At 37.8% G+C, this 15,249-nt stretch overlaps 1 protein-coding gene across 2 annotated transcripts in view; it reads right to left on the bottom strand.

Moving 5' to 3' along the window:
* Positions 1-15,249, bottom strand: part of LOC148349016 (unconventional myosin-XVIIIa-like) — a 158,587-nt gene that overhangs the window by 44,659 nt on the left and 98,679 nt on the right. For both annotated transcript variants that reach the window (XM_088320741.1, XM_088320742.1), the window contains exons 23-31: positions 13,766-13,909; positions 13,617-13,706; positions 13,434-13,553; positions 13,244-13,358; positions 7,559-7,686; positions 7,324-7,478; positions 2,790-2,913; positions 2,523-2,723; positions 553-663 (exon numbers count right to left, since the gene is read on the bottom strand). In XM_088320741.1, the coding sequence (XP_088176867.1) occupies positions 553-663; positions 2,523-2,723; positions 2,790-2,913; positions 7,324-7,478; positions 7,559-7,686; positions 13,244-13,358; positions 13,434-13,553; positions 13,617-13,706; positions 13,766-13,909 (1,188 nt within the window). The remainder of the gene's footprint in view (positions 1-552; positions 664-2,522; positions 2,724-2,789; positions 2,914-7,323; positions 7,479-7,558; positions 7,687-13,243; positions 13,359-13,433; positions 13,554-13,616; positions 13,707-13,765; positions 13,910-15,249) is intronic.

Genomic DNA, 15,249 nt, shown 5'->3' with positions numbered 1-15,249 from the left:
AATAATAGTCTGTGCAATAACCTGTGCAGCCCTTTGAGACTCTTTGTGATTAAGGGCTATACAAATTATAATGACTTGACTTAAACAATTTAACTAAGTGTGCTCCATCGAAATTGGCCGGATTAGTCGAATTAGTATCGTCAAAGTCTCCGTCAAGCCTCCTCTCTCATTCTCTCGCTTTCTTCTCTAGGCCCACGTTTTTCCACAAGCTGGTGTGCCGGCTCCTCCCATGGGTGTGCCAAGGAAGCCCCCCACCCCCCATGGGCTTCACCACGTCCTCGCCGAAGGGCGTCACGATGTTTGTCCTTGTGGTTTGCAATAATCTGTGGTGTGCGCAGCCCTTTGAGACTCTTTGTCATTAAGGGCGTCAAAAATAAACATGACTTGACTTGTCTTATGTAATTCCCCGTACGACCCTAGTGGTTAAGGGATCCAATCAATAAATCAATCAATAAATCACCGTGTAGTTACCATGTTATTACTGTAAACCCTCGTTCATCACAGTTAATGAGGACCAGAAGCCCCCGTAACATGCGGATATCCCCAAAGTACCTTCTTGCTGCAGGAGCGCCTGATTTCGTCCACCTCTTCGTCCTTACTCTCAATGTCTTTGGAGTGGCTCTGCCGCTGCCTTTCCATCTCCATCTCAAGCCGTAGTTTAGCCTGCGCTCAGGAAGAGGACGCACGCAGAATTAACCGCGGGAAATGAAAATTAGAATCCTAACTGATGAAACGAGTCTATAAAGTGACTTTTTAATTGGTGCTAGCGCTTGGCCACACCCATGTTTTCGATCAAGTCTCTAATTAACTAAATACCTAACAAACAAACTAGCTGACTCTCTCCTTTGTTATAAGAAAATAGATTTTTATTTTTTTTTACTTAGTGTAAAGATGGTCGCATTTGCGGGTTATTTTTTCTCAGCAACAAACTGTGCAAAATGATGCCATGTATATTTAAACACAATTTGGGTCAAAAACAGACTGAACCACTACTCGGGTTCATAAAACTATTTTCTTGGGTTGTATTGTGCAAAAGATAAATAGATTGGGTTGTTTAATATAAGACAATTCCTGAATATAAAATTGATTATATTGTAGAACACAAAAAGGTTAAAAACATTTTAAACAACCTAGGAAAAATTATTTTTTATATTTTAAAAATTACAAAAATAAAACACCCTCTGACAAAAACATGACCATTTTGTTTGGAATGACCCAATAAATTGTATTGTACAACTTGAAATGCATCATTCAGTCTATTACATAATTTTTTTTTGTAAAAAAATAGACTTGCCTGAAATTGATCATTTTGTTTATAAAAAAAAAACAAAAATTGCACAATTTTAAAATTAAAAGACAGCCCCGAAAACTGAAAATTTTCTTAACTAAAATAATATATACATTTGTAATAAACAAAAAGAAAAAACTCGAAATTAAGTTTGTTAGTCAGAACCCAAAAATTCCATTGAACTGTCTAAGACTTAAAAAAACGGTTACTTGTTTCCAACTTCAAATAATAATATTTTATACTCTCCCCAGAAAAACTGTTGGTTTGAAACAACCCCTGAAATTCGGTTTAACAGTACAACTTCAAAAAATTGACAATTTATTGGCAAAATTAAAAAACATACCATTGTAAAACAATAAGACCCAAAAAATGATCCTTTTGTTCATAACAACCCCAAAAATGTCATTTTGGAAAAAAAAAATCCCCCGAAATTAACAAGTTTGTTTAAAATAACCAAAGAAAATGGCATAAGAAGAGCAGCTTCAGCGACAGACTGCTGTCACAGTCCTTTTGCACGGACAGACTGAGATCATTTCTTCCTCATGCCACGAGGCTCTTTAACTCCACCCGGGGGAGAAATAGCCCACATTAAAACCCCAAACCCACATTTGCATACTACCCTATTTTTATTACAGTGTGTATTTTCCGTAGCACTATTTAAATACTCTATATCAACACGTTATATTGGGTATTTTTGTATTCTATATCTTTTATTATTTTATTTTTCAACACAAGGATACTGCTGGAAGTGTGAATTTCCCTACGGGGATGAATATCTATCTATCTATTGCAAAAAATAAATAAACCCTCCAAAATAGATAATTTTTTTGTAACAACTAAAAAACTTGTTTGATTTGTCCAAAACTTTATAAGTAAGGTATTTTATTTTTAACAAGCTAAAAAAGTACCCCTGTGTAATCCCCCCGAAAAAAAGATACGTAATTTTTTGTATGAAACGACCCGAATTAATCGGTTCCAAGATTTAAAAAAAATTCCCAAACGGGGTCCATTTTTCAAGAAAACAAAATGGTCACATATTAAAAAAAAGGATACATATTCAGGGAATAACTTAACATTTTGGGGTTGTGTTTAAAAAAACAGCTTATTTTGTTCATAACAACGGAGAGAATTGAGTCATTTTGTACACAACGACTTGTAAAATTGGATCAAAATGATCCAAGTATTGCTTTTATGCAATTTTCGACCGAAATATTTGAGAGTAAGTCTTTTTAACCTGCTCCAACATCTGGATGCTTCCAGCCTGCTCGTCCAACTCCTCCTCTTGGTCTTTGACCTTGGCCTCCAGGTCCCGCAACTGCTTCTTGACCTTGGCCAGCGAGGCTTCATCCTTGGACTCCTGCGAGGTGAGATCCTGCAATTCGGCTTCTAGCTGCTGCACCTTCAAGTTGGCGGCGCACAAGTCTGCGTCCTTCTCCTGTGGCGCGACCAGACAAATATCAAAAAAGTAGGCTATGGAGATGGTATGGAGAGCACAAAGAACCTGAAGCTGCTGTTGGATGTTGAAAATCTCAGCCGCCATGATGTCTTTCTCACGAGCCAGCTTCTCCCTTTGATTTTTTTCTCTTTGGACCTCGGCCTGAGCCTGATTCTGCTCCACATCGAATCTGACAGAAATATGAGAACAAACAGCAGCAAATCAATCCAAATTGTGGAGTTTTGTGAGCAATACTCTCATTGTTGCTTCCTTCAGTAGCCGAAGCGAGAGACGTGAAGGCGAGAGCTGAGAGTTTCATGTTGTCAAGGCGCCTCATTGTAATTTTCTCCCCGCTGGAGCGCAACTGAAAATAATTTCACCCACAGAGCGTCTTCAATTAGCTGCAGGGTATGACTTCTCAAGTGCTTTAAGTCTTCGTCGTTTTCAGAGCTAATGCTATGTCTGCAGGCTCCGGAGGAACTTGGCCGTGCAATTCTACGAAAATAGGAGTGAGCATTGGAATTAAAGTTGTTTCAAGATTTAACTCATATTTTAAGCCAGTTTTAACTCTTGAGTTACCTCTAGAGTTAAATAAAATGAAATAATCTGCATTTATATAGCGCTTTTCAAGTCAATGACTTCCCAAAGCGCTTTACAATGTGCTCCACATTTCCCAATAGCGGCCTTGCAGCCATGTAAGGAGCTAACCTGCATATTGGGGGTATTAGGGGTTCAGTGTCTTACCCAAGGACACTTCGACATGTAACACGGACGAGCCGGGATTCGAACTGGGATCCCTTGATCCCAAGACGTGCGCTCTACCTCCCGCCCTGCTGCTTCAACTCTACCAGAAACTTTCAAGGTAAAGCTGCATTAACTCTAGATTTGACTCGCAATTCAAACCTGCTTCGTGTATTAATTTGACAATCAACGGCGATTTAGTCTTTGATTCAAAGTTGCCTTAACTCTAGATTTGACTAACGATTTAAAGCTATGATATGATTCTCAAGTTGAAGATGCTTTAACTCTTGATTCACTAAAGTTAAAACTGCTTTAACGCTTGATTTTACTAAAGTTAAAACTGCTTGAACTCTTGATTTAGAATAGAATAGAAGATACCGTTATTGTCATTGTTACAAAATGGGTTAACATATTGTGACAACGAAATTGGGCATGTCACTCCAGTTTCACACATTCACAGTGAGGTAAAGAAACCAAAAAGATAAGGAACAGATTTAACTCTCGATTTTAAACTGCTTCAACATTGGATTTGACTTAAGTGAAATCTGCTGTATCTCTAGATTTAGCTCTTCAACTTTCAATTAAATCACAATTTAAAGCAGCTTTAACTCTTGAATCACACCTCTTGAGTTAAAGTTGGTTGAACTGTTGATTTTACTAACATGCCTTATTAACTCTTGATTTAACTCTATTTGAAACTGCTTTAACTCTGTGCAACTCTTAGCTACTTCAACCCTTGATTTGACTCTCAGGTTAAAGCTGCTTCAATTTTAGATTCTACCCGAGTTAATGCTGCTTTAACCCTTGCTTTTACTCTTGTAAGCAGTTTTAATTTTGGATTGGACTTTTCAGTTAAAGCTGCTAGTACAGATAGCTTTTTTTCATTTTACGCTTGATTTAACTAAAGTTAAAACTGCTTTAACGCTTGATTTTACTAACTCTTGATTTAACTCTCGATTTTAAGCTGCTTCAACATTGGATTTGACTCAAGTGAAATCTGCTGTAACCCTAGATTTAGCTCTTCAACTTTTAATTAAATCACAAATTAATGCAGCTTTACCTTGAAAGTATCTGGTCGAGTTTAAGCAGCGGGGCGGGAGGTAGAGCGCTCGTCTTGGGATCAAGGGATCCCAGTTCGAATCCCGGCTCGTCCGTGTTACATGTCGAAGTGTCCTTGGGTAAGACACTGAACCCCTAATACCCCCAATAAGCAGGTTAGCGTCTTACATGGCTGCAATACAAGGCCGCTATTGGGAAATGTGGAGCACATTGTAAAGCGCTTTGGGAAGTCATTGACTTGAAAAGCGCTAGATAAATGCAGAACATTTCATTACACCTCTTGAGCTAAAGATCGAATCTGACAGAAGCTGCTTGAACTGTTGATTTTACTAACACGTCTTATTTACCTCTTGATTTAACTATTTGAAACTGCTTTAACTCAGTTCGACTCTTAGGTTTAAGCTACTTCAACCTTTGATTTGACTCTCAGGTTAAAGCTGCTTCAATTTTAGATTCAACCCAAGTTAATGCTGCTTTAACCTTTGCTTTTACTCTCGTAAGCGATTTTAATCTTGGATTGGACTTTTCAGTTAAAACTGCTTTAACTCTTTTCTTTTGGTTTGTTTATAAGGACTTGTAGTACAAATAGCTTTTTTTAATTTTATTTTTCTTATTTTTATTTTTCAGATGAATTTTTCTAACTTTGAGCGTGTCAGAGATTGACCAAAATGTTATTTTGGGGTCTAAATAAGTTAAAATTCATACAAGAATATCAACTGTGTACAGTGTTATGTGCTTTAACTGATAAAAAATATTCCTACAAGCAATTGGCTGACACATTACTCGGATGGTTTTTATGCTGAGAAACGTAGAAGTGTGTACACAAAATACTTTTATCCTGGGGGAGGCCATTTTTCGTGAAAAACTACTTATTTATTGAAAAACCCTTTTAAATTAATCCATCAGGGGTTCTCATTGTGTAAATCGTGATCTACCGGTAGATTGTAGAGGTAGTACTGGACGAGCTCCGGGATGTGGATTCCATACTTTGTATTTGTTGAAACACACTGCCATCAGGTGGTCAAACGTAGCATGCCGTCATGAACATTAATGTTTCGCATGCAGTGCAGGAACAAATTGGAGACCAACGAAAAAGTTTCAAATGAAAGGTGTAATCTATTACGATTACAAATACGTTTATTTTAAAATAACGATTAAATTCGACTTACTGAGTATTTATTAATCAAGAGCTCAAATTAATCGTAATATTTGATTTTGCGTGAAGATTTTTATATCGGAAAATATATAACGTTGAGTGTCGAGTTCATTGTTATACCTAACAAATGCAAAAAAATATATTAATTTTGTTACTATTTACGTTGATGTTGGGCAGTTAATATGTTTCAATTTATCACACCTCTAATTCTTGCAATAGCATCATTGGGGAATATTGGCAATAATTGTGATCATTAAAATAGATGTTTTCTTCTGAATGCTAAATGTCCTTTAAAGCTTTATTCATTTTATTGAGTCATTAGAGGTGTAAATAATCAGGAAAGGGGGTGTAAATAATAATAATAATTACATTTGACAATAATTACAAATTTAGCATTTTTTGTGGTAGGTAGATGCTTTCGACTTGGTCATTTTGTTAGTAGCTTGCATGCAGTAAAAGTGTGAGCACCCCCGGAATACATGAACTTTCCACATGGGCATGTACCCAAACACCACCTAGTGTCTAGTACCGCACTCCATTCAACTGGTTCATATCCACAAGTACCGTAAATTCCGGACTATAAGCCGCTACTTTTTTCCCAAATTTTCAACCCTGCGGCTTATCCAGAGATGCGGCCAACTTATGTAATTTTTTTAACGGCCGCCAGCGGCGCTCGAGTATGAGTGGTAAGATTTAGACCGGTGGAATACATGCGCCGAGGAAGATCACTTCTTATGAGCGTAAACATACCCTCATCGTGCAAACCTCACAAAATAAGGCTCGTGACGTAGCTTCCATGTCGAATGCTAACAGGCGTATAGCTGGGGTGTATTGAAGTAAGGGAGCGTGGAACGACGTCATCATGAGAAAGTTTCTATCCGACATTAACAAAGACAACTTAGATGTCATTACCAAGGAGGAAGAAGCGTATGGTTTGCCGTGATTGTAATGATTACGGCATTAATTTCCTTAACAGACTAACTTGCAGGTACGCGAGCGTCTCGTTAGAAGCGTGAGGCTACCTCCCAAAGGCACGGTTTAGGATGAAAGTTATATTATTATTATTAAAGCTTTGAAAACTCTCTCGATGTACCGTCTTTCTTTGTAAATATGTGTAATATGTATTTGCAACTGTATATTTTTGTAATGTATTTATTTGAGACACTTATTCTGCACGAGCAAATTAAAAAAGAGGGGCGGAGAAACGCGGGCTGATGGGAAAGTGGGGACCGGTAAAGGTGAGTTTTTGTGGACACAGCGGACAATAATGAATATATATTTTTCCCACCCTTACCTTTGGAAATATACACTTTTTTTCCTTGGATTACTATCAACGGGCACCCAGAATCTGCAGGTCCGCAACAAATTTTAAGTACCTATATCATTTTACGTTCATTTTGGCGGCTGCGATTTTTGGACTGTGTGCTTCAATGAAGGACATTTAGTTTCAATCGCAGGACTTGAAGTTTGGCTTGGATTAATTTCGTGATTATTTGATGTGGGTGCATGCGGCTTATATACAGGTGCGGCTTGTGTATGGACAAAATCGGTTTTCCCCTTAAAATGTGATGGGTGCGGCTTATAATCAGGTGCGCTCTATAGTCCGGAATTTACGGTACTCTGTAAAGCAGAACTGAAACTGACTTCCTTTGCTTCTTCTCCAAATCGTGATTGCGGCTCCGAAGGCCCTCCAGATGCCGTTGCGTGTCCTGCAGCTCGGCAGTCATCTTCTGGCTCTTTTTCTTCAGCTGCTGCACGGAATGCTGCGCATCTTCATTGTCCGTCTTCAAATCGGCCAGCTGTATCGCATTTCGACGTACAGGCAATCAAATATTAAATGCAGCCTTTGTGAATGATTGAACGTGACAAAGCGTCTTGCCCTTCTTTCAAGATGTCGTCTGCTCTGCTGCTCCGTTTCCAGCTTGTCATCAAACTCCTGCTGGAGTTTCTTTTTGGTGAATTCCGTTTCCCGGACGGCCCGGTTGTATTTTATGCGCCATTCTCCGCCTGTAAGAAAAAGTGGAGAGAAAAAAAAAATCTCCATCTCCGAAGATGAAGGGGCTGAAAAGCCCTATGGTGACTGATGCCGCGGATTAGGGGGAACATTGTACGAGCTGCGCTCTTTTATTACACTGAAGCCTTAGAATCAAATAATCTCCGATGAAATAAAACCGCTTTTCGTCAACCTTGCGAGGTCAAAATATTTGACAGCTAGCTGGCTCAGCTGCAAGAAAGCACATAATGGAAGTGTGTGTATGTGGGTCTACTGGGTCTTGTCAGGCCCTCGTGGTTCACTTGCTTGGTTGTATGAAGTCCGATCCCATTTTATGAATTGACATCTGAAAATTCTATTCAGAGCTGCCAAACATTCAAAATTACATTTCAGATTATTTGTAGAGAATCTACAGTTTTTTTTGTACTTAATAGCAATAAAGAGCATATTTTAAGTGAAAAGTGCTTTTTAGACAAGTCTGTTGTTACTCCAAGTGTCCAGTAGATGCATAGTAATCAAGTAACAACCAACATTGTCAATACCAAGATAAACTTTTTCTTAGTTTTTATAAAATAATCGAATTTTATGATGCGGAGGGGGTAAACCAGTTAATTTTGTAGGGCCTCTCTGCTGATGAGGGTTGCATGGCACACAACTCACCACTTGTTGTGCTGTGGGCTTAATGTTTGGTGTTAGGTTCAGAGGGGCGAAGGGAATTTATGGTGAATGGGAGTGTGTTCTCAACTCTAGCCATCTCCTATCTATCTATCTATCTATCTATCTAACTTGGTCATATCCCTCAAGAGGGGGTGACCGACAGCAAAAATGTTTGGACCAGGGCCAACCCAATTGCCCAAACACCCAAACAAGTTAGGCACCTCGGCACCTAAGTTATGTACCTACTAGGGGTATATGGCTACAGTATGTAAAGATATTAATATAAAATATCAAGTAATAAGCTATAAACTGGAGTAGTAAACTACAGAAATTAGTATTTGGTAGCGCTGCCTGTTTTTAGGTTTTATTGTCTGGGGCGGCAGTAGCTCAGGAGGTAGAGGGATCGTTTTAGGATTAAGGGATCCCAGTTCGAATCCCGGCTTGTCCGTGTTACATGCCGAAGTGTCCTTGGGTAAGACACTGAATCCCCAATACCCCCAATAAGCAGGTTAGCGCCTTACATGGCTGCACAGATCATGGCCGCTATTGGGAAATGTGAAGCACAATGTAAAGCGCTTTGGGAAGTCATTGACTTGAAAAGCGCTATATAAATGCAGATCATTTCATTTCATTTCATTTCATGTCTCTATTAAGGAGGGAGATGAGAAGACATAATAAGACCCTTAGAAATTATAAATTGGGTGTTAACCATGTGATCATTTCTAAATTGCCTAACAAATGACTTTTATGATGATGTAAGGCATGATAAGTTGAAATAATTTGATAAAATAAGGTTGTTTAGGGCATTGTTTTCCGACACTCTAAGAGCCTTAGCACATCCTTTTGACGAGAAAATATTAAGGAACACCGTTCGTGGAAATTATTTAAAAATTAATTCCAGGCACCATTGCTTTTTTTTTTTTTTTAAATCATGTTGAAATATCATGTTGCTTAAATTTAAACATTTTTCTTTATCATTTGTGATCACCGTGACTCAGTAGGTAATATAGGTGATGGTGAAATATTTTGGATTTTATTATATATGACTATATTTATATGACATTTTATGGCCAAAATAATATTTAAAAGGAGAAAAAACGTATCTGCCATTGGACCAAAAATGTTTTACTTCATCCTAACTTTGTTTCAGTAAAATAAGAAAAAAATATTTATACCTTTTAAGTGAAAAAAGCTTCATCAAACAATTATATTTTAATTTTGGATGTTATTATATTTCTTGAGTGTTGTTCAAGCGTTATGTTTTTGTATCAGTTTGGAAAAATGACAAAAGCAATATTTGAATTTAATCTGGAGTTTTTTTATTTTTTGCAGTGCTATGTTAAATAGCTTCATCAAACAAAATGTTATTAAATATACTGTACTACCTAATAATCACATACGTAAAAAAAACATCTGCTGCCATCTACTGATATGGAAGAATGGTACAGTTATTCAGCTGATCACTGGGAAAAAATCAAAGATTCTGAACAATGCAGTATTTTTTGCATAGATAAAATTGGTAAATTTCCTGCTTCACACTAACAAGATCTCAAGACACTAATGACCACAGGACACTCATTGAAAACACCGATTTAGGGGAGGGTCTTCTAAAAAAATTTAACCCGTCCTCCCTTTTTTCTTTTCGAGTGATTTGTTAATTCTGTGATAAGACGTTTGTTACAAAATTCCTGCTAATAAATGAAAACAAATAAAAAGATAAATGACTATAATCTTGAACCACAATGGCAGTTAGCATAACCAGCTCAGTAGCCTAGATGGTAGTGTGCCCGCTTTGAGACTGGGAGGTCGCTGGTTCGCGCCTCGGCCGAGTCATACCTAATTGGTAAAATGGCGGCGCCCTCTGTTGGCTGCGGCTGCATCGGCTCGCTACAACGGGTCAGGTGTATCGACATTTCGTTCTGTGTACATTGTTACAAAGAATGACAATACAAAGGAAATTATTATTATTATTATTATAAACCACGGCTAAGAAAATCTCTGCATCTTGAATTTAATTCTGTAACTGTCAGTGATAATCAGAACTTCAACGGGTGGTCAAGGTAGACATTCAGGTTTGGGTTCATTTCCGAGCCTTATCCTTTTTTTTCCCTCTATCTGCTCCTCCATCAACGCTGCTCATTATCATATATATAGCATAATGACAACTGGCGAGGCCACCGGCTCAGATCCCGACTATTTTCTCATTCATCTCCAGAATTTTGATGTGCTTTGTAAAAGCGGCGGCCCCCCGGAAATGCGCTTTTCGCTTTCTCAGCAGGAAACGGGCGGCAACCAATCAGAGACTCGCGTTGCTACGTACACCTGCAAGGGAACATTTTAATCCCCTAGCGTGAAATCCTAAATTTGAAGAGTATACTTGGAGTAATACTTCTAAGAGTGGCATCGCCCACTGAAACAGGCAATGAAAGACGGGGATTCCCACGGTGACAATTAGAATAAGTGAGATTTTGCAAGCTGTCCGCGCATAATTCGATCCCTAGATGCTCAATTAGCTTCACCTGAACACTTTAAGTCCTTTGTAGGAGACTGTTGTAGATCAGAACTATACTGGGCAACAGATCCCTTGTATGATTTATCTGAATTCTAATTAAAAAAATGAGAAATCAGTCATGTTCCATCTCTGTTGCGGGACATGCTTTCTCCTAATGGGCTTTTGTAGAAGTGTACACATCAAAAAACAGAATCCTACTTAATTGGCAGGACATGTTTTGCTTACTGAAGTAGTTCTTCAAATTTCAATATATTTTAAATACAATAATGTATGACCAAGATAATTCTCCAAGGCACAGTCCAAGGGGGCAGGGAAGGGGAAGAACGAAAAAGAACTGTGTACAAAGCACGGAATACACATCCCTGAGCTCAACCAGTACTACCTCTACAATATAAGAGTAGAACTGTGAATTAAAATGTAATAAAATGGGGAAAAGTATTTAAAAATGTATTATTTTTTAAGGAAAAGGAGAAGTGATTTACCATTTGCTAAATGTTATTTAAATAAAAAAAATATATAAGTTATTCTAAATGAGCAAACTTTAATACCAAAGTGGCACAAATTTCCTTGTTGTAGCGTATGCCATTAGCAGAACATGCTAATTTTAAGCCTATTTTGTCCTGACAAGATAATTCATCTTGTTTTTCTAATAAAATAAGAAGCATCATCCTTTCAATGAGCCCGATTATTATGTCTGGAATGTTGTCGAATTTTTTTGTTGTTTTTAAGAACTATTTTCCACAAATGTGTGTAAAAAAAAGGACATCTATGAGACATTTTTGTTATTTTAAGAATACATGTTCTATTTTACTATGAATATTCCATTTTTTGCTCTTAAAATTTGGAAAAAATACAGTTAAAAACCCACATTCTGTTAAGTGATTGTACAATAGGGAGAAATTGTTATATATATATATATATATATATATATATATATATATATATATATATATATATATATTTATATGTCTATATATCTATATTATATATACAGTGCATCTAGGAAGAGTCCTGGTGGTTCCAAATGGCTTCCATTTACAAATAATGGAGGCCACTGTGCTCATTGGGACCTTCAAAGCAGCAGAAATATTTCTGTATCCTTCCCCAAATTTGTGCCTCAAGACAATCCTGTCTCGCAGGTCTACAGACAGTTCTTTTGACTTCATGCTTGGTGTTTGTGCTCTGACATGCACACTCAACTATGGGACCTTATATAGACAGGTGTGTGCCTTTCCAAATCATGTCCAATCAACTGAATTTACTGCAGGTGGACTCCAATTAAAGATCTCAAGGATGATCAGTGGAAAAAAGATGCACCGGGGGCGGCAGTAGCTCAGGAGGTAGAGTGATCGTTTTAGGATTAAGGGATCCCAGTTCGAATCCCGGCTTGTCCGTGTCACATGTCGAAGTGTCCTTGGGTAAGACACTGAACCCCCAATACCCCCAATAAGCAGGTTAGCGCCTTACTTGGCTGCAAAGATCACGGCCGCTATTGGGAAATGTGAAGCACAATGTAAAGCACTTTGGGAAGTCATTGACTTGAAAAGAGCTATATAAATGCGGATCATTTCATTTCATTTCACCTGAGCTCAATTTTGAGCTTCATTGCAAAGGCTGTGAATACTTATGTAAATGTGATTTCTTAGATTTCTATTTGTAATGAATTCAAAAAAAAGTAAAAAAAAAAAAACTTTTTCAGATTGTCATAATGGAGTATTTTGTGTAGAATTTTGAGATAAGAGATTAAATTAATACAATTTGGAATGAGGCTGTAACAAATCAAAATGTGGAAAAAGTGAAGCGCTGTGAATACGTTCCTGATGCACTGTATATATATATATATATATATATATATATATATATATATAATGTTGTCTTTTTACAATTTGATGAGTGTAGACGTTTTAAACACTTTGCTAAAAGAGCTAAAACACTTCTTTGGCAACTTTATAGTGCATTTTACTTTCCTTACTTCTCTCCAGTGCGTTTTCAAGTGAAAATCATAGGGGTGTGTCAAAGAATGTATATAGTTAGCATATATTTACTCATTTAGTCATCACAAATTAATACTTTGAAGAGGGCAATCATTTGCTTTGACTTCCTTGCATTAACTCATTTACTAATATTATGGGCTTCATTCTTTCTGGCCTTCTGCAAGACTCTGATGTCACAATACACTATTTGATGTGTTCGGGTCATAAAATTCCATATCAAGGGAATGTAAGTGCGTGATGCCGTTCCTCCTGCATGTGTAAATCAAACTTGAGTATCTGTTGACTTTGTTGTTCTGGATTGAACAAGGCCCAAGGAAAATTTGCTTTTCTCTTTGATTTCTCTATTTCGACTTATGTCATTGCGTTGATTCTATGATAGAATGAATGACTGAACTTGGGTCAACTAACCAGCATCATCATCAAGGTCCAGATCCCCGTTGACCTCTGATGTTTTCATGAGCCGGGCCTCCATCACTTCTATCTCCTGGGCTTCCATTTGTTTCTTTACGGATTCAAACTTTGCCTGAAATCACACGTTTCTTGGTTTTACATTTATTGTATCCCCCCCCAAATAATGCATGTGGCTATGTGTTTTTGCCTGCAAGTCCTTCATGTCCTTCTCTAGGCGGAGTCTCTCGGCTGTTTCGTTCTCCAGAAGCTGAGATGCTGACTCACTTGTGCTCCTCTCATCGGCGAGCTCAGCCAGCAGGTCTGCAATCTGTCCAGAAAGTAAAACAATTTAGTCATCACTCACTGTGCCATCAACACTTGCAATACCGACTCTGCTCTCCAGTCGGTCAGTGTTCAGTCTCAGTTCGTTGCGCTCCTTCTCCACTTTTTCCAGTTTGGACTTGTGCATCTGGATCTCCTCCTGAACATCACACAGGACGTTTGAAAAGGTCTGGTGGGTGGGCAGTGGACTTTACTCACAACTTTGCTCTTCATCTGGTCCTCGGTGAGCTGCGCCTTAATAAGCGGCTGGACGGTCGTGAAGAGCTTCCACCATTGCCAGTCCTTCACACCCCGGTTTTTCTGGATGTTCTTCTGGATACAGCGGATTGCTAGATCCTGAACCTGTTGCCATGACAACAAGTATATGTCAAAGCACTGTTGAAAGCGTGATTTAATACACGTACAACTGAGCAGAAAGTTATAAAAATATCAACAAGAAATTAATTTTTTTGTTTCCACTGGGAGAGCATTTACCTCATTTTTAAGTATTATTTCTATTATTTTACTACATTTTTTTAGGTTATCTAATAAAACTTTAATTTTATAATACTTGAAATAAGTATTGTAAAAAATAATACTTCTAATGAGCACGCATTCAGTAAGTATTTTCGTTCTTAGTCTACTGAAAATGTATAAAAAAAATAAAAGTAAAAATGTCAAGTCAAGTTAAGTTTATTTGTATAGCCCTTAATCAAAAAGAGACTCAAAGGGCTGCCAAGACCAAGGATTATTGCAAACTACAGACTATTATGACACCATCCCCTTATATTATAAAAATATATAATAATGTTGTTGAGTCGCTGTAGTTTGTATCCTTCCTTGCGCTTTCTAGCACTCATTTTCGGTAGCACAAAACGGTACAGAGACATAATGGTCACATATTACTTGCTGTACCTTTAATGACATTGTAATTTGAAGAGAATGGGTACTACCGTATTTTCCGCACTATAAGGCGCACCTAAAAGCCTTTATTCTTTTCAAAAGCTGACCATGCGCCTTATAATACAGTGCGCCTTATATATGGATCAATATTAAGTTGCAAAGTCTTGCAACTAAGGCAAGCAGACTAGATTTTCCCCCGAAGGCGAAGTAGTCCGCAGTGTATGCTCGGATTTATATTCCGGCGTTTCATTTCCTAACCAATGTGTCAATCATCATTTGAATCAGTCACTATTAGCTAAAGTTATTCGGAGGTAAAGGGGGCGGATCCTTTTTATCATTTACAGGCTCGCATAGGCTAAAGGGGCGAAACAAAGCCTGCAATTGGCCGAACAAGATAAATGTGAATCACACGTTGGGTTGCACTACGGCATAGAGAAAACATTTTTTACTATTCTGTATTTGTGAATATTTTACTCTCCTGGATTTACTACACTCACGGTTGTAAGACGACCATGGTTACGTATCATTATTGAACGTGATGGCTGCAAGAGAACTTAGGCGAGCTATGCGGCTTTATATTTTCCCGGTATCTTGTTTTAGAACGATCTTGATGTTTCTGTCATGAGTCTATTTTTAAACTAAATTCAATTCAAAGTGTTTATTGTCATATGCACAGTAAAGAACCCTGTTTCCCTGCACAATAAAATTCTTACTTTGCTGGCAAAATAAAATGGAAACTAAGAAATGTTTGGCATTTCTTGAATCCCAAGACTTTAACCTTCCGAATGATATTTGGAACG

Source organism: Urocampus carinirostris, chromosome 17, assembly GCF_059441175.1.
Source record: "Urocampus carinirostris isolate Australia breed hairy pipefish chromosome 17, RoL_Ucar_1.0, whole genome shotgun sequence".
In the NCBI taxonomy this organism is placed as follows: Eukaryota; Metazoa; Chordata; class Actinopteri; order Syngnathiformes; family Syngnathidae; genus Urocampus; species Urocampus carinirostris.
The sequence above is the reverse complement of the archived record's forward strand: the minus strand, read 5'-3'. Positions and strand labels throughout refer to the sequence as shown.